Raw genomic sequence first — 19,449 nt, 5'->3', positions numbered from 1 at the left:
CATATATTGAGCTGAAATATATCTCTAGTGTAGGTGGCCCTACTATTCCCAGCTCTACCAGTTGGAAGCCACATGAAAGAAGTCCTCTAACTCAATGGTTTCTACACTTGGCTCATCATCATTTAAAAAAAAAAATACAGGTTCCCAGTTCCATTGATTTAGTAGTTCTAAGGGTACATTGCACTGCGGCCTGTCTTGCACCCATCTGAACATCCAGCAACAGCACCTCCATCTGCATTTGTACTGAAGGAACCAAGCAGCTCTGTGGTACACAGTCTTGGTGGGAGTGTCCCAGAACACACTGTGGAACCAGCCAGGTTTGTTGTTCCCCAGGAATTTGATCTGAGAGCGGAGAGGCACATGGCTGGGGGAAACAGGAGCTGACTTCTCTAGAGAGAAGGCTGACCATAAGTTCCAGCCTCCTAGAGCCCAGAAGAGCCCTGGGTCTTGGTCTTTCTAAGACCTGGGTTTTCATATCTCCTTTTGATTCTGTGAGCCTCCCACATTCCAATACACCCCCATTTTGACTAAGTCAGCCAAAGTCTATTTCTTTTTCTTTCAAACAAAGAACTCTAACTATTACAGAAGGTGTAGAGTGGTGCCTGGGAATCTGAATGTCATTCTGATAGAAACTGTATTTTGGGGAATGTGATCTTTGTCCATCATCATCTGACTTAAGAAGAAACTGAGGCCCAGAGAGAACAGTGGCTCCACTATGATCACATAGCATCAATAGAGAAGGGAGTAATCTGGAAGAAACAGCATCTATCAGATTTCTCCCCACATTCCCTTCAGCTCAAAGACATTTCCCCCGGATTTTCTAGCCAGTTTCAGAGGGTGAAGACTCTACCAGGCAAGAGACAGCTCTTCACTGTTTTCCCCCTCCCTCTCTCTCACCCTGAAAGAGCTGGGTAGGAAACAGCAGGAGCACCAGGCCTCAGGATTGGACAGCAGGAAGACCTCACGGAGAGAGGTCAGCACTTGAAAAATTCCTCAAGTCAAAGGGCTTGGGGCTTGGGTGCCACACAAGGCCCTCACTGTGTGCGCACATTGTCTCCCTGATAAAAGGGGCCGGGCCTGGGAAAACGGAGCCTGTCTCCAGGCGACTAGGCAGGCTGCTGGGGAATGCCCAAGGCCCTTCCCCCTCCCCCAGGGCCAGGGCCAGGGCGGCAAGGGGGAGGGGCAGGATTGCAGGGCAGGTGCCCAGAGTGGGAGGGATGAGTCCAGAAGTCCAGAGCCACTCTAGGTGGTGCTGGATGGCCTGTGTGAACTGGTGAATAAAGTGAGGAGGAAGGTGACATTAGGCCTTTCCTTTCTTCCTCTCCCTTCCATCCCTGCATGTCCCCACTAGCAATAGCCAGGGCCTGCCTTGTTCAAGGAGAGGTTTAGTGATAGAGGAAGTGGTGGGGGGAGATGTAAGGATTCTGTTTCCCAGAGCCACCTGTCTTCAACAGAGAGGTACGTGTCTCTGCTGTGAGCCCCACAAGCAAGTCTAGGAGGAGGGGACCAACGCAGGCCTCCATCTTCTCATCCTCACAGTAGAGTGCCTGCCAGCTTACCAGCATCCAGACACCCCTCCTCCAGGGCTTCTGGAAGACAGCCCTTGAGCCTATCCAGCTGAACTGAGAAGTATGCCAAGTGGCTTCCTTCCCCCTGGCTTCCAGCACCATTATATTCATCAGCAATTAGTAATTGCAATTAATTGTTAATACAGTTACCATTTCAGTGCCTGTTATGACAAGCTAAGCCCTGTATCAGCCCCACCTGTGCCATCATCTCTAATCTTTGCAATGACCTTTCACAAAAGATATACTATAGCCCTGCCTCATAGCTGAAGAATGTGAAGTTCGGAGGTCAGACTTCCCAAGGTCATGTAAGTGAGAGGGAGAAGAGATCCAGGCAGTCTGCCTTGGGACTGTCTACTAGTTTTGCTTCCTCCCTGCTGCTGACTGACAATCTCAGTCATTGTTACAGGTGGGGAAAGCTGCTCTCTGAGAATGGGGTTAGTTGGGGGGCCTGCTTTGGTTCTCCAACCAGAAAGCAAGGAAGTGCAAAGGGTAGCCTCTCACTGAGCCCATATTAGCAGGACTGAGATGTTGGCAACTGTTTCTCATTGTCATCCCCCATAAGCAGGTTATCTAGATAAAATACAGGTTATCCAGTTAAATTTGAATTTTGGGTAAATAACCAACAATTCTATACATATAAGTGTCTATTTATGGTATAAGTCTATACCAAATATTGCAAGAGATAAACAGATTCATTATTTATCTAAGTATTAACTGAGGGTCTTGTATTTTTGTTTGCTGAATATAGTCATCCTACCCCAAAGCCACTGCTGGTGATGCCAGCTCTGAGTTCAAATATCCCCCCTGTAGGTGGCACAGTGGGAAGCAGAATGTTCTGGTCCCCATGGGGCCAATTAGGCCCACTGCAAGGCTTGAAGGAGCCTGCCAAGATGCCCTGCAGTCCTCATGTCTTCAGTCAAAGCAGCCTGAAGCAGTTCAGCCCAAGTGGAGCCTGAAGCCTTTGAGCTACCAGCTGAACAACAAGGGGGAGCCCTGGGCAAAGCCTGGACATCAGGTACTCTTGAATTCCAGGGCAGCTGAGTGTTTTCTGAGAAAGACTCTCCCTAGGGCGTCCTTGATCCTGAACTCTCCCATAATAGTAGTTATCAGCCTCTGGCAAGAGCATCTATTTGTTTGTTGATTAAAGCATCTGTGCAGCCTATCCTACCTTGTGCCAGGTACTGTGCTAGCCTCAGACAATATGGTATTCAAACAAGGGAGGCTTGTTTAAGCCTTACCCTCCTGGAGCTTATGCTCTAGCACAGGACCACAGCACAGGCAAACAAGCTGGACACACAGGACAACAGGAGGGAGAGGAACAACAGGCTTTTAACTGGAGCCTTTAACATTCCTGGGAGCTCAGTGGTATGGTGACAGTGGTGGCATTATGGTCCCCACTTTACAGATAAGGAAACTGAGGCTCAGAAATGTAAAGCGGCTTGGCCAAGACCACAGAGCTGGTGACTGGCAGAGTTGGGACTTCAGTTCCGACCTGCCACCTGCCAGCCCTGAGTTCTCTGCATTTTATCTCCCTTCTCATTTTAACACTCTTGGGAAACATGTCTGACATGTGTTAGGAAATCATATATTTACTATCAGAACACCAGGAGAAAGAGCAGAAAAGATCCTGCTAGAGCCTTAAAAAGAGGAAAATAGCCCAAAGGCAATTTCTACGAAGGATCCAATTCCCAAACCTGAGATCACAAGTGTCTGGATGGCTACAGGAACCTCTTTTCCTCCTGGCACCTTATCGTTCCAGCTGCCCACAGGACTCCAGCAGGGTGGAGCTGCCTGGCTTGAGGTGGGGCACTTTCCTGTGAGGGTGAGGTCACCAGGATCCTGAGCTTGGCTGCAGTGCTGTTACATGGAGTCCTGCCACTCTGTCTCCTCCCACTGCTCTCAGACACTGGGCGTGTGTGGGTGTGTGTACATGTGTGAGCCTCCCAAGCAGGCTCTGCAGGCCAGTGCCCTCACACACAGCACAGGAGGGCTTGTGCTCTGGCAGGAGTAGGAAAAAAGACAAGGAACAGGGGTGTCCAGAATGGTCCAAGATGAATCCCAGATGCCACTGACATCCATTTTGATTTTGGGCTCAGAGCCTCAGTTTTCCTTAGTTATAAAATGAGAATAGTAAAAGTATTTCATACAGTTGTTGGGAGGATAGAATTAGAAAACTATTTAGCACAATGTCTGGAGGTGGAAAGTACACAAATGTTTGCCATATGACAATGATGAAGACATGACCCCATCCCCAAAGAGCTCATAATTTGTTCATCTGTGCGTTTGTTCATTTTTTGACCAAGAATTTTCAGCATCTACCTCGTGCCAAACGCTGAAGTCCTGTGCAGGGGTCAGCAGGAACTGTGGTGCCATTAGAAATGCCTTTTAAGAAGTTAGACCTGTTCAAGTCCCACCCTAGCCACCCCCACCTGTTCTTTCTTGAGCAGGTGCATGGTCTCTGTGTTCTGCTTCCTCACCTGTATAACACCCTCTGGGCAACTCAGGAAGTGACTATGACAAGAGCTCTCTTGGCAAAAGATTAATGACCAGCTCTATGAAGAGAACTGAAAGCCCTGTTTTGTAGCATTTGCCAGTTTCTGGAGTATAAATGCTCTCATGTGACTACTGTGACTTTCTGTTGGATTGAGTATGAGATGAGAGGGGAAAAAGGAGATTTCAGAATGTCACCAAAGTCACTCTTTAGTTTCACTGTCGTCCACCTGTCATTATCAAATAACTTATCACCTCCAAAGTCACTCATTCAGTCATCAGACATTTCCTAATTAACTGCCTGCCCTGTTGTAGGCACTGAGATGCAAATAGACCATCTGGGAGTGGGTGGGGGAGGGTGGTGGTGGGGACACAAATTATCATTCGGCATCTCTTGGTGAATCTAAAAATGCACAAGGTACCTTAGTGGGTATCACCGATCATTATTTAGGAGGACAGTGTAGCCTGATACACTCTGGGCTGGAAGGACAGTAGCAGAGGGGTGTTTCAAACCAAGAATACTTTCTTCATTTCCTCCCCAACAAATAAAAGGAAAAAGAGACATAGGGAAGGGTGGAGAATTGAAGGGAAGGTAACAATAGATCATTGTTGAAATGGAATAGCAGACATTCTGGGAACAAGGCCATGGGTGAGGTAAGAAGAGAGGAGAGCCAGAGTTCCACAAGCTACTAGAGGGAGGGAGTGGGGGCAAAGGCTTAGCTGCTTCTATCCCCTCACCTCAACACCCTGTTACTCAGCTTCCTCCAGGCTCTGGAGAGCTTATAGGCAAAACCATGAGCAGGGAGGTACATCCGACCCAAGCCTGAATATGAGCAATCTCTTTTTTTGTCTCGTTCAATGTTTTGATTTCAAAATCAAACCTGGGGTTCTGGTATATTCAGTGGGCAATAAAAAAAGCTTTGTGCCAACTTTCTTTTAACAATCTCAAATAGCAGTCTTACAGTTACTCCCACACTGGAAAATAAAGAGCCAAGATTTTATACATAGGTGAGTAAAAACTGAAACCCCTCAACTCTGTGTATTATATTGCTGACTTTCAAGGTAAGGTGAGTTTCAGGCCTCATTATGCCCATTAAAAGTTATCCTCATTGGAGTGGAGGGGGGCAATGACAACGCTAATTGAACACCAACTGCTGAGCACTAGGAATATAAGGAAGAACAAGACACAGGCCTTGTTTTGACAGAAAAGATAGCCACCTAACAGCCAATGATAACACAGTGTGAAATTACTGTAGCACAATGCAAAATGCTCTAAGTTAAATAAAGGAGGTGACGGTCAGCACTGTTGGCAGGTTGCAGTGTGTCAGGAAAGACTTCACAAAAGAGATGACACCTGAGCAGGTTTTTAAGGATTAATGGAAATTGGACAAGTGAACAAGATAGGGAAGGGTATTCCAGGTAGCAGGGAACAGAAGATGCTAAGGCAAATGTGTTTGAGAACTACAGGCTGTTTGTTATTTCTGTAGAATAAAGAGTACAGCAGGAAGTGGAGCTAGAGACAGAATTAGAGGGAGGCAAGCAAGCTGATGACTTGATTTAAATTTGAGGGCAATGATACAGTAACACAGGATTATAATAGGGGATGCGTGGTGGGAGCAAACTGATCAAGTCTATGTTTCAAAAAAAATTACCCTTTGGTTACCACCAAAGGTAACATGGAAGTTAACCAGGAAGTCAAGACTGGAGGCCCGGGACCATTGGGGCTGCTGAAAATTCTAGGCAAGAGAATGAGTGGACAGGCAGTAGGGCTGAAGAATACTGAGTTTAACATCCATTTATTTTATTTCTCCTTTCCCTTGTGGTTCTCAAGATTGACTGATTTCCCCTCATCCCAAAGGACAGCACCAACTTGAGTTCAGACCCACTACTGAGCTGGCTCAAAGTTCCCCAAACACCACTGTCCTAGCTGGGCTCTTCCAGGTCCAACTCCAAAAGGTGGTGGGATCTTACAAAGCTCAGCCATGAACTGTGTTTCTCAGCAAAGTATCCCTCTGTTTCTCCTCCAAGGATGAAAGGTCCTTCCCTCCAGGTCACTGGGCAGGTATCAGATAGCCCTTGGGGGGCCCAGGCTGGTCCAGAGTATCAAGCTGGCCTCCACCAGGAGGGGGAGAGAGGGAGTTTCTTGCAAATTCTCTAGCTACAAGGAAACCTGATTCTGCAGGAAAGCCCAGAACCCAGAATGGGAAGACAGAGGATCTGGGGCTGAGAAGGAAGAAAAGGGAGCAGCATTGTTCCTGGTGGGTTCACTCTCAGTCTAGACAGTGGCTATCTCCCCCTTCATTATCATCTCAAAGGGGGAGGGGAAAGGGGCCTGTGAACTGGCTTCTCCCCTTTAACAACTTCTTCCTCTCAGGAGACAGTTTGCACAATGGAGGAGGGGTTGGGCTGGGTGGGGGCTGCCTGTGAGGCAGCCCAGGCTCTGCCAAAGCCACCCCAGGACAGTGGGGCTGGCTCGCCACCTGCTGGCCACTCCTGGTGGCCAGGGACAGGCAATCCTCAGGAACTCTGCAGAAGAGGACTGGGATTCCTAGGCAGCCTGCATGGATCTGGGGAAAGCTGGAAATGTATTAAGATTCAGAGACGATAGGAAGTTGGAGAAGAATCTAAGGTGGAGTTCTGCAGGAAAAGCTGGTGTGTCTGCAGGCAGGAAGTCTCTATCACAAATGTCCAATGGATGCAGAACCAGGTTCCAGGTAAGTTAATGAGTGTCAGTTTCCCCCTTCTCCCCTTTATTAGCTACTGAGGGGCAAGAAGAGGATTGTTGCTTTTGAGGCCAAATTAAAGTGTGAGTATAACAGGCGTGATTGAAAGAGACTGGGAAACATTACTCTAAGCCAAAATTGTGTCCCCCCTCAGTATGCACAGTTTAAAATTCACCCATTAGTCATACCTGTGGATTAGAGAGATGGAAGACTAAAGTAAAATGTAATGTTACTTGGATAGGAGAAATAGGTGATGGGGATTAAGGAGTGTACTGGTTGTGATGAGCACAGAATGATGTATGGAAGTGCTGAGTCTCTATACTGTACACCTGAAACTAATATAACACTGTATGTTAACTAACTGGAATTAAAATAAAAACTTCAAATAATAATAAATAAATGTTACTTGGGTGAGGCCATTCATTGCATTTCAACCTCATTCCCTGTGCCCCTACACTATACTACTTACCTCATGGACACCAGGAGGACAGAGATTTGTAAGACACAACTTTATCACTCAGGAACTAATAGGCATGAGTGATTAATAGAAAACTCTGCACACTGAGATCAATCCTAATCCACTCTGCCCATTATTGGGGATGAAGAGATTAAATAAACATGCCTATAAGGGGCTGCCATTAGGATGACTAATGTTGCACAGAAGGTCACAAATAGTCTCCAACAGTGACATACACCTAAGTAGCAACTACTGTCTATAAGACACATCCTAAGCACTTTTACAGTAACTGAGATTTTAACCCAATTACATACATTAACTCTACAAGGTAGATACTGTCTTATTGACATTTAGGTGCAGTAATTTGCAAAGGTCCTTCAGCTACGACAGGGTAGAGATGGGATCTGTATCCAGACGGCTTAACTCTGAAGTTTGTGTTCCTCACCATTGTACTGTGCTGTCATTTATCAGCTCAACCTCCATACAGAGAGTTAAGTTCCCTGACAAACAGGTTTTTAAAATAACCCCCGACCACTGCCATATCATGGCAAACCCTGACTGAGCTAGAGATAACATGGCAGAGAATGCTCCAAATCAAGGTCAAGCACTGGGTTAAAAAGAAACAAGAGGACTGCAAAGGCCGTGCAGGCATTTTGATTACTAGGTGGACAGGCAGCAGAATTGTACAGGCAAAAGTGCCTGGAAGCAATATCTCTGCAGAAATCAACCGCTACGCTCAGGACATAAAGATGGTGCTTTTACATAAGCGCAGAAAAAGATAAACAAGGCTTCAAGATGACAAGTTCAAGCAAGCAGCAACACCAAAGATAATGCACACTGGATCAGAACAAAGGCTGTGCACATAACCATCTTGCTTAAGATGAACTGATTTCTTAGCAAGAAAGTAAAGACTGCTATCTACACCTGCTGAACATGCTCCCATATTGACTGTACTGAATATGTATTACATGCTATAAATATCCCACTCCAAAGCACAGGCTCAATCGTTCCCAGCCTGAGTTAACTTCTGAAGGAATGAATGTGAGTACACACATGCATGTGAGAACAGCAGAGCTTCCGGCATGCTCAGTGAACAATACGCATTAATTTATTCACCAAGACATATTTACTGAGAGCCTATGATGTGGCAGCCTTTGGAGACACATGCATGCAACCTTGCCCTCCAGCCCCATGACCTTGTATGGATCTGTCAGAAACGCCCTGGATGGAGTGCCTCCATGTCTCCACATTTGGACTTATTTCCTGGACTGCAGATTCTATGCCTCAAATTAGGACTGATACTATTTATCACTCCCCTCTACCAAAAATTTGGTATAGAGCCCTATTCTCTAACTGTCCAGATCCATGTAAACAGGGTCTGTTCACCACTCACCTGAGCACCTAAGACTGTGACTTACACTTGACTGGTACTAGTAACTGCTTGTGGAACAACTGCTGCAATGACCTTGACACATGTGCCTAGTCTCTGCATCTGGAGAGCTTATCATCTGTTGGCATGCCCAACATCGCCTCTGAGCATGCTTGGTGTTAAGAGAAGAGGTTCTGGAGCCAGACTGCCAGTACATGGAAGACCTGGGATACAAACCCAGGGACTCTGGTCCCAAGGGTGTTAGATAAGGACCATGGGCTTTGTGTTCGTTTCTTTTACCCTCATAACAACCTAACTGAATGGACAGAGGATGGCTGAGGCTGAAAGATAGTAAGCAACTTGCCAGAGTTATTCTAGATTTTTAAAGTTTTCCATTTTTAGGAAGGTAATATGGCACACATACCATATATTATGTAATACTCCCGATGAGCTCTAGACAGCACCCCCACAGCAAATGTATTAAGATGTAAACTAAGCTTGCAGTAGATCATATATGGTCAAGCACAGTGAGTAGTATAATGAAGACTATTATAATCTCACTTTCCCTCAGACCAAGCTTTGTTGCAAAATGGATTATAAAATATTTTTCAGTTTTCAGAGCTTTTTGGTTTTAGATTTACAGGTAAGGGATTGGGACCTATAAATGTAAAGCAAAAAGAAGATGCCATGATGCTTGGCATGGAGCAACCACATGATAAACATAGTTTTTTTTTCCCCTCGGGTTAGTCTCTGATACCACAAAGCCTCTCAGCTCCCCCCGCCCCCCGCCACCCCAGGACTGAGAGAAACCCCATTTCCTCTCTTGCCCATAGGTGGAAGCTCCTACAGATTCTGGCTTACCAATCTGTGTGGGCATCATCGATCACCAATAGGATCCTGGGCCTTTGAACAATGGGAGCAGAGGGACCTGGAGGCTCCATCAGCCCTGAGGGGGCTTGTGAAGTCTGCTTCATGGCACTGGAGAAGGAACTAAAGAGGCTGGATCCTGGAGAGGAGAAGGAGGCTGCCAGGGGCTGGGGATGCCTCCTCTCCATGGCTGGGGAAGCAGGGGAGCTGGTGGAGCTGTCTGGGCGCTGCAGGTCTGTCATGTAGCCATTGGGCAGGTTGGCCACAAAACTGCTGTCAGAGAGGCGCCGCCGGAGGAAATTCATGGCTATGGATGGAAGAGATGGCTTGTTCCTACTCAGACTTGTTTAGGTGAGGCCCAGAACACAGGCTACCAGGGAGAGGAGGTCACAGAAGAGCCAGGGGAATCCTGCACAAGTCGGCTTCAGCTGTCTTTGCTAACCTGTGGAAACAAGCCAACACACACATTAGTGGAAATGACCTCCACCCCTTAAGAACAAATAGATATGGCACCTTCCTGCCCCACTGTTGGAAGCAATATAAAGTGGGACATCCTTTTGGAAAGGACTTTGGGAACATGAAATTAGAGCATAACCTTTTAACCTATAATTTCGATTTTCTGGAATTCTATCCCAAGAAATGAATCTCAGTTACTGGAAAAGCCTCCTGCACAGATATATTTTCCATGGCATTATTTACACTAGCAAGATACTGGAAAGAATTCCAACCTTCAGTCACAAAATAATGAATAAATAAAGTATAGCACAGTCACTCAGTTGAAAACCTTTGTGGCTATTAAAAGAGGGTACATATAAAGAGATTTTAGTACCATAGAAAATAATTCATTTGTAATTAAGAAGGTCATGCTACAAGTTTATTGGGACAGAATGACTACAACCACATAAAGGACGAGATAATATAACTTTGGAAAGCAAATACACTGGAATGTTAACCATAATTATATTTGGGTAATGCAATTATGTGGTTTATTTTTCTTTTTCTTTCCACTTACCTATATTTTCCAGATTTTCTAGACTATATATTGCTGCGGACTGAACTGTGTCCCCCAAATGCATGTGTTGAAGACCTAACCCTTAATGCGTTGGTAACTGGAGATGGTGCCTTCGGGAGGTAATGGAAGTTACATGAGGTCATGAGGGTGAGGCCCTCAGGATGGGATTCATGGCTTTATAAAATGAGACACTAGCTTGCTTTCCCTCCATCCAGTGAGGACACAGGGAGAAGGAAGCTGTCTACAGGCAAGGAAGAGGCCCTCACCAGAAACCAATCATGGTGGGACCCTGATCTCAGACATCCAGCCTCCAGAACTGTGAGAAAATAAATTTCTGTTCTTTAAGCCACATAGTCTGTGGTATTTTGTGATGGCAACCCAGACTGACTAATAAACATATGTATTGCTTTTCCGAACAGAAGAAAAAAAAGTTAATTTAAAAAAACCAGATTATTCACTTGAGATCTAGATAACCCATTGAGAAAAATAATTATTTAAATGATATGATTATCTGATTATGCAATTAATTATTTAAATGATGCAAAAAACTCATAGTTTTTTGATTATTTTATATTTTTATAGAAGTAAAATTTACTTCCACTGAGATGCACAGTTCTCAAGTGTACAATTCTTTGAGTTTTGATATATGACTACACTGATGAAAGATTTATTATATTTATGCCACCTCAGGAAGTTCTCTTGTGTCCCTTTCTGGTCAGCCTACACATCCTCATAGACAAAACTCTTTTGATGTCTGTCACTGTATGTTAATTTTACCTCTTCTTAAACTTCCTATGAATGTAATCATATGTATTAATCTTTTTGAAGGGCTTCTTGCCCTCAACGGAGTGGTTTTGAGACTGATCTAGGCTACATGTATCAACAGTCATTCTGTTTTTCAGTCTCCGAGTAGCACTCCACCAGATGATTCAAACCACAAATTTTTATATCCTCTCCTGTTGATGGGCATTTGAAATGCTTACAGCTAGAGGGTATTATGACTAGGATTGTTATAAGGATCTTTTACTTAAGCATTTTTGTGGAAAAAGAAAGAGTGGGAAAAAAAAGAGTGAAGGGGAGACTTTTCTTCAGGAAAATATCTAGAAGAAAATTTATTGGATCACAGGGTAGAAGTATGTGTACCTTTATAAGAAACCATCAGAAAGTTTCCCATAGTCGTTGTGCTAGTTTGAACATTTCTCCTAAGGGTTCCAGTTGCTTTACATCCTTCACAACGTTTGGTTATTGTCAGTCTTTAATCTTAGCCATTCTAGTGGGTATAAAATAGTGTCTAATTGTATTTTTAATGAATTTTCTCTAATATTTAAGGAGGTTGAGCAATTTCCATGGGTTTACTGGCCATTAATATATCTTCTTTGGTGAAGTATCTGTTCAAGACTTTGGCCCATTTTTAAAATATGGGTTGTTAATATTTTTATTATTGATTTGTATTATTTGACTAGGAGTTCTTTATATGTTCTGGATATAAGTCCTTTATCAGATATGCACATTGTGAACATTTTCTCTGTCTTTGGTTTGCCATTTCATGTCCTTCGTGAACAGAAGTTTGATAGAATAAAATAACCCTTACAAAAAGTTGTTTCCTTGAAATAAAAAACACTCTAACAAGAAAAATATTTATATTATCAGATTACACTTCTGTATTTTGGCTATTAGGAATATTTTATATGTACATACAAAATGTATATATATACATACATAAGTATACATATTTATATGTACATATATGAAATCTGTTAAATAAATCTGTAGATGTTTTAATAAACAAAAGTTTAAAATTTTATGAAGTTTAAGTTACCAGATTCTTCTTATTAGATCTTTCTGTATCCACTTAAAAACCTTTGCCAACTCCAAGATCATGATGATATTGTCTTCTAAACTCTTACAGAAACTGAATAGTTTTAACTTTTCTATTTAGGTCTATAATCCATCCACACTTGATTTTTTGAGTGGTGTGAGGTGGGGTTCATTCACCTAGTTTTCTAGCATCATTTATGAAAATATTTTTTCTCAATGAATTGCTTTGTTTTTTTAAATTTTTATTTATTTTTAATTGCTTTTCAGTGTTCCAGAATTCATTGTTTATGCACCAACACCCAGTGCTCCATGCAATATGTGCCCTCCACAATACCCACCACCAGGCTCACCCAACCTCCCACCACCACCCCCTCCAAAACCCTCAGTTAATTCCTCAGAGTCCACAGTCTCTCATGGTTCATCTCCCCCTCCAATTTACCCCAACTCCATCTCCGCATGTCCTCTGTGTTATTCCTCATGCTCCACAAGTAAGCGAAATCTATGGACTCTCTCTATTTCACTCAGCATAATCTCTTTCAGTCCCGTCCATGTTGATACAAAAGTTGGGTATTCATCCTTTCTGATGGTGGCACAATACTCCATAGTATATAAAGACCACATCTTCTTTATCCATTCGTCCACTGAAGGGCATCTTGGTTCTTTCCACAGTTTGGTGACTATGGCCATTGCTGCTATGAACATTGGGGTACAGATGGCCCTTCTTTTCACTACATCTGTATCTTTGGGGTAAATACCCAGTAGTGCAATTGCAGGTCATAGGGAAGCTCTATTTTTAATTTCTTAAGGAATCTCCACACTGTTTTCCAAAGTGGCTGCACCAACTTGCATTTCCACCAACAGTGTAAGAGGGTTCCCCTTTCTCCATATCCTCTCCAACACATGTTGTTTACTGTCTTGTTAATTTTGGCCATTCTAAATGGTGTAAGGTGGTATCACAATGCAGTTTTGATTTGAATCTCCCTGATGGCTAGTGATGATGAACATTTTTTCATGAGTCTGTTAGCCATTTGTATGTCTTCATTGGAGAAGTGTCTGTTCATGTCTTCTGTCCATTTTTTGACATGATTATCTGTTTTGTGTGTGTTGAGTTTGAGGAGTTCTTTGTAGATCTTGGATATCAGCCCTTTGCCTGGACGGTCATTTGGGAATATCTTCTCCCATTCCGTGGGTTGTCTCTTTGTTTTTTTGCCTGTTTCTTTTGCTGTGCAGAAGCTTTTGATATTGATGAAGTCCCAAAAGTTCATTTTCGCTTTTGTTTCCTTTGCCTTTGGAGACATATCTTGAAAGAAGTTGCTGTGGCGGATGTCAAAGAGGTTACTGCCTATGTTCTCCTCTAGGATTCTGATGGATTTCTGCCTCACATGGAGGTCTTTTATCAATCTCGAGTTTATCTTTGTGTATGGTGTAAGAGAATGGTCAAATAATTGCTTTGGTGGCTTTCTTGTTGCCAACGAATTGTATATGTATGGGTCTATCTCTGGACTCTTTATTATGCTCCATTGATCTGTTTGTCCTTAAACAGTCTTAATTACTGTGGGTTTACAGAAATGCCTAAAATCAGACAAAATGAGTCCTCCAACTTAGATTTTGATTCTCAATATTGTTTAGCGTATTCTAGGTCCTGTTTTCATATGCATTTTAAAATCAACTTGTATGAAAGAGTCTGTTGGTTTAGGATTATATGGTTTAGGATGATATGGTTTAGGATTATATAGAATCCACAGCTCAATTTGGGTAGAAATAACATCTCAACACTACTGAATGCTTTGTTTTATGAACATGGTAGAACACTCTACTTACTAAATATTCTTTAGTTTCTCTCAGAAATGTTTTCTGTTTTTCAACATAGAAGTGTTGCACATATTTTGTTAAACTGATTCCAAATTATTTCTTCTGTGTTTTGTTTTTTTTGGGGGGGGCAGGATGGTATTTTAAAAGACTCTGTTCTCTAAGTTTTGTTTTCCATTTGTTTGCTGCTAGTATCATGTATTTGCCAATTATTGTCAGTATGTTGATGTGATAAAGTCAATTGTTTCTAGTGGTTGTTTATAGAGTTCCTAAGATTTTCTATTTAAGCAATCATGTTATCTACAAATAGAGACATCTTTATTTCTCCTTTTCCAAACTTAATGACTTTCCTTTTTTTTTTTTTAACCTCTTTTATTACAGTGGCTAGGACCTCCACCATTGAACAGAAATGATGAAAGTAGACACCTACCTCTTCCCAACTTTAGAGGGAAAATGTTCACAATCTCACCTTACTAAGATGTTAATTGTAGGTTTTTGTACATGCACTTTATCAGACTGAGACAGTCCCCTAGTAGCCTTAGTTGCCTGAGATTTTTATCATGAATGGATGTTGAATTTGCCAAGTGATTTTCAGTTGAGAAGAACTATAGTTTTAAATTCACTTATTTGTTTAATGTGGTAAATTGACTGATTTTCCAAGGTTAAACCAAACCTACATTCCTGAGATAAATTCCACTTAGCTATAGTAAATTGCCAGTTTTACATATTTATATATTCAATCTGATAATATTTTGTGGAAAATTTTTACATCCATGTTGATGAAAAATATTGGTTTATAATGATCTTTTCTGATAATTTCTTTGATAGATTTTGGTACTAGGGTAATGTTGAGCTCACAAAATATGCTGGGAAATGTTCCTGCCCTTTCTTTTTTCTGAAAGAGTTTATGTAATATTGGTATTATTTTTTTCTTAAATTATTGGAAGAATTCAATAGTGAGGCCATCTGGGGCTGACGTTTTCTTCACGGAAGTTTTTAATAATGAACTCAATCTGTTTTATAAATCTATTCATATTCTCTGTTTCTTATTTCAGTATTTGCAATATGTGATTTCAAGCAATTTTGTCCATTCTTGGTTGTGAAATCTACTGTCATAAAGTTATAAATTTTTAAAATTATCCTTTTACCTTATGTAGGCTCATCAGTGATTTTCCCTGATATTCTTGACACTGGTGATTTTCTGTCTCTCACTTTTGGATTAATCTGCATTTCTAGGAATTTACAAAATTTATTAATCTTTTAAAGAACCAATTTGCGGCTTTTCCAATATTCTCCATTGTTTGTTTTCTATTTCACTTGTATCTGCTCTTTATTCTCTTTATACTTACTCTCTTCTCCTTACTTTGGGTTTAAGCGTTTGATTTTTTTCCCTACATTCTTAAAATAGAAATGTAAATCATTGATTTTAAACCTTTCATCTCTTCTAATATAAGCATTTTTTAAAGTTTTTATTTATTTGACAGAGCACAAGTAGGCAGAGCAGTAGGCAGAGGAAGAGGGAGAAGCAGGCTCTCTGCTGAGCAGGGAGCCCTACCTGGGGCTTGATCCCAGGATCCTGGGATCATGACCGGAGCCAAAAGCAGCCACTTAACTGAATGAGCCGCCCAAGTGTCCCTAATATAAGCATTTAAAGTAATGTATTTCCCTTTACACACTGCTTTTAAGCTACATCTCAGAAACTAGGCATTTCATTATTTCATTTTTGTTTAATTCAAATGATTCTTAATTTATTATTCTTTTTTGACTCGTGTATTATATAAACGCCTTTAATTTTCAAATTCCGCTATTCTTTCAGACAATTTATTATTGTTGCTTTTAATATTCATTTGTGAGCAATGAAAATAGTCTATAAGGCTTTAATCCTTTGAAATTTCTGACATTAATTGAAATTAATGCTATGGCTCAGTAGTCTCTATCTTGAATGTTCCATTTACAGTTGAAAAGAATGGGTATTCTGCAGTTGTTTAGGGTAATTTTATAAATATCAATTAGATGGTTGCTGGTCAGTTTCCTTAGCCAGTAAGATGACTCTGCTATGGTGATTTGTAAGCAGGAAGTTTATAGGAGAGTGCTCCCAAGATTAACAGCTGCAGGCAAGTATGAAAAGCAGAAATGAATTGAATTGCAATGCAGTTTTAACAGAGGCATCAGTCAATCTTATTGAGGATGGAGCCGGGCATCTCTTTAGCTTTCCTCATTTTCCAGCCACTCTCTTTTTTTTTTAAAATATTTTATTTATTTATTTGACACAGAGAGATCACAAGTAGGCAGAGAGGCAGGCAGAGAGAGAGAGAGGAGGAAGCAGGCTCCCCGCTGAGCAGAGAGCCCGATGCGGGACTCGATCCCAGGACCCTGAGATCATGACCCGAACCGAAGGCAGCGGCTTAACCCACTGAGCCACCCAGGCGCCCCTCCAGCCACTCTCTTAACCTATACTCCGTCTGAGACTTGTCAAAGCAATATAACTGCCACTTCCTGCTTTGGTTTAGCTGTTCCATGCCATGTGGACTGGGGAATGCTTTCAGGGCAAGAGTCACATAAATGTAGATCTCACTTAGTGGGTGTGAGTCTTTTCTTTCAAGGGTAAAATCCCCTCCAGATTCTACCTACTTTTTTGTTTCTCTCCAGGAATCTCAAATAGTTTCTTTTAAATATTTTACCCAAAGTTTATAATTATCATCTATGAGAGGATTAGTCCAACATGAGCTACTGAGTTACTAATCAGGCTGAACCTTTTCCATTTTTATACTACTGGATAGAAGTTAATAAAATACTAGAGTTGATGGGACCTCAGAGATTATTTAACAACCCCTTTGTTAGGAACTCTGGTCAATCTTACACCGGTGGGAATTCCACACCTGGAAGACAAATCACCTCATTATCCTTTGACCAACTCCAATGTTAGTCAAAGGCTCATCCTGTAACTTCTCCCTACTGCAGGTCCCAGTGGAGCTTACAGTGATAGAGGAAAGCAGATAATAAACAAGTAAACAAATATTCATGGATCAGGGCAAGTGCTAGTGAGGATTAGAGTGATTTTATAAAGATTAACATGTGGTTGGGCCAGAGGAGGCCTCTCTGAGGTGAACTTTAAGCTGAGACATGGAAGACGAGGGGAAAGAGAAGTATACTTCTCTTGCAAAGGCCCTAAAGTAGGAAAGACCTAGATACATTTGAAGAATAGAAGGAAGGCCAGCCCAACCAGAAAAAAGATGGAGATTTTTATAAGAAAATGTTTAGAGAAATAGAGAGACAAGATCATGAAGGACCAAACTGATGATTATTTAGATTTTAATTCATGTGTGAAAGTAAGAAAGAGAGAGACATAATTTAGTCTGCCTGGCCACTGAGTAGAAAACAGACTGTAGAGGATATGGATAGAAGCAGTCAGGCCAGTTAGGAGGCTGTTGCAGGCATTTGGATCCTTAGGAGTGAAAGACAAAAGTTGGATGATGTGATTTGCAAGGTATCTTCCTGTTCTGTGGGTGACTCACTTCTTGTGCCATTGGACACTGGATATCTATTCTGTGCTAAATGTAATCTGATAGTGAAACAAAGTGGGAATGAGAGGGATTCTGGGAGGGAAAAAGGGCAGGAATTCTCTCTGGGACAGAATGGAGGAGGCCAGGGTAGTACTCAGACCTATACTGCCTCACAAATGGCCACCAGAGGGCAGGAGTGGCCACACCAGAAAGGAAACATAAAATAAAATAAAACAAAATAAAATAAAATACAACTTTGCAAGCTTACTTCTTAGAGGCTGTGGCAGGAATGAAGACTTTACTGGGAAAGGTAAAAAAAGGCTGAAGACTTCTCAGAGTTGTTGGTTAAGCCACAAGACAGAAATAGGTGTAAATCATAGGGGCACAAATTTTTTATAAAAGTGGGAAAGACGGAGCATGTGGGTGGCTAAAGGGAGCCAGGGTGGCTCAGTCAGCATCCAACTCTTGATTTTTACTTGGGTCATGAGACTGAGCTCTGTGTTGAGCTCCCCACTCAACAGGTAATCTGCTTGAGATTTTCTCTCTCCACCTCCCTTTGACCCTGACCTGCTAGCACTCTCTAAATAAATAAATAAATAAATAAAATCTTTAAAAAAAAAAAAAAAAAAAGTGGGAAAGACTCCATAAGAATGAGAGCTGCCCCATAACAGTAACACTGGCTTCTTTGGAAAAAGATAAGCAACTGATCAGCCTAGACAGGAGAGTGAACATCTCTGCTCAGATGTCTCACAGATTCACTTCCAAATCCACTTCCAGATTCACTTCCTTGCTCATTCTCAAATGAGTTTATGCATTTGGGCCCCCCACTTCCTGACAGAAGTACCACTACCTGTCCATTCGCTCAGACCAGAAACTGGACTCATACTTCACTTCTACTTGACCTTCACCATTTCAGCCACTTAGTCACCAGGCCATCAGTGCTGTCTCTCCCAACATCTTCAATGTCATCCACTCTTCTCCATCATTCCTACCATATACTTGGTTCACATGCTGATAAATTTAAAAATGAGACAGAGACCTTAACAGACATTTCACCAAGGAAGATAAGACAGATGGCAAATAAATATATGAAAAGATGTTCCACACTGAATGTCATCAGGAAAATGCAAATTAAAACAACAAAATACTACTACACACCTATTAGAATGGAACACTGACAACACCAAATGTGGGCGAGGATATGGAGCAACAGATGGCTGATGGGAATGCAAAAAGTGGTAAAGTGGTAAAGCCACTTTGGAGGACAATATGGTGGTTTCTTGTAAAACTAAACATGCCCTTACCATACTATTCAGCAATCACGTTCTTTGGTATTTACCCAATGGAGCTGAAAACTTATGACCATGCAAATACCCGCCAGTCTTGTTTACATTATCATGTTTACTCATATTTGCCAAAAATTAGAAGCAGCCAAGATGTCCTTGAATAAATAAACTGTGGTAATCCAGACAATGGAGTATTACTCAGTAGAAAAAAGAAATGAGCTATCAAGCCATGCAAAGACATGGAAAACCTTACATGTGCATTACTAAGTGAAAGAAGCAAATCTAAAATGCTACATACAGTATAATTATAATTCCAACTATATCACATTCCAGAAAAGGCGAAATTATGAAGACAGTAAAATGATCAATAGTTGCCTTGAGCTGCTGGGACTAAGGGGTGGGTAATGAATAGGCAGAGCACAGAGAATTTTTGAACAGCGTAAATATTCTGTATGATACTATATTAATGAAAACATGTTAGTATACATTTGTCCAAACCCACAGAATATACAACACCAAGAGTGAACCATAAAGTAAACTACAGAAT

The 19,449-nt window shown here is 41.8% G+C and overlaps 1 protein-coding gene across 3 annotated transcripts in view; it reads right to left on the bottom strand.

Annotated features, from left to right (window-relative positions):
* The window catches only part of SYN3 (synapsin III), a 458,389-nt gene that overhangs the window by 411,943 nt on the left and 26,997 nt on the right, over nucleotides 1–19,449 (bottom strand). For all 3 annotated transcript variants that reach the window (XR_006381392.1, XM_044228488.1, XM_044228489.1), the window contains exon 2: nucleotides 9,469–9,916. Coding sequence is in view for 2 of the 3 variants with exons in the window: in XM_044228488.1 (XP_044084423.1) it covers nucleotides 9,469–9,779 (311 nt within the window). In the remaining variant the exon portion in view is untranslated. The remainder of the gene's footprint in view (nucleotides 1–9,468; nucleotides 9,917–19,449) is intronic.

Source organism: Neovison vison, chromosome 12 (assembly GCF_020171115.1).
Source record: "Neovison vison isolate M4711 chromosome 12, ASM_NN_V1, whole genome shotgun sequence".
Classification (NCBI taxonomy): Eukaryota; Metazoa; Chordata; class Mammalia; order Carnivora; family Mustelidae; genus Neogale; species Neogale vison.
The sequence above is the reverse complement of the archived record's forward strand: the minus strand, read 5'-3'. Positions and strand labels throughout refer to the sequence as shown.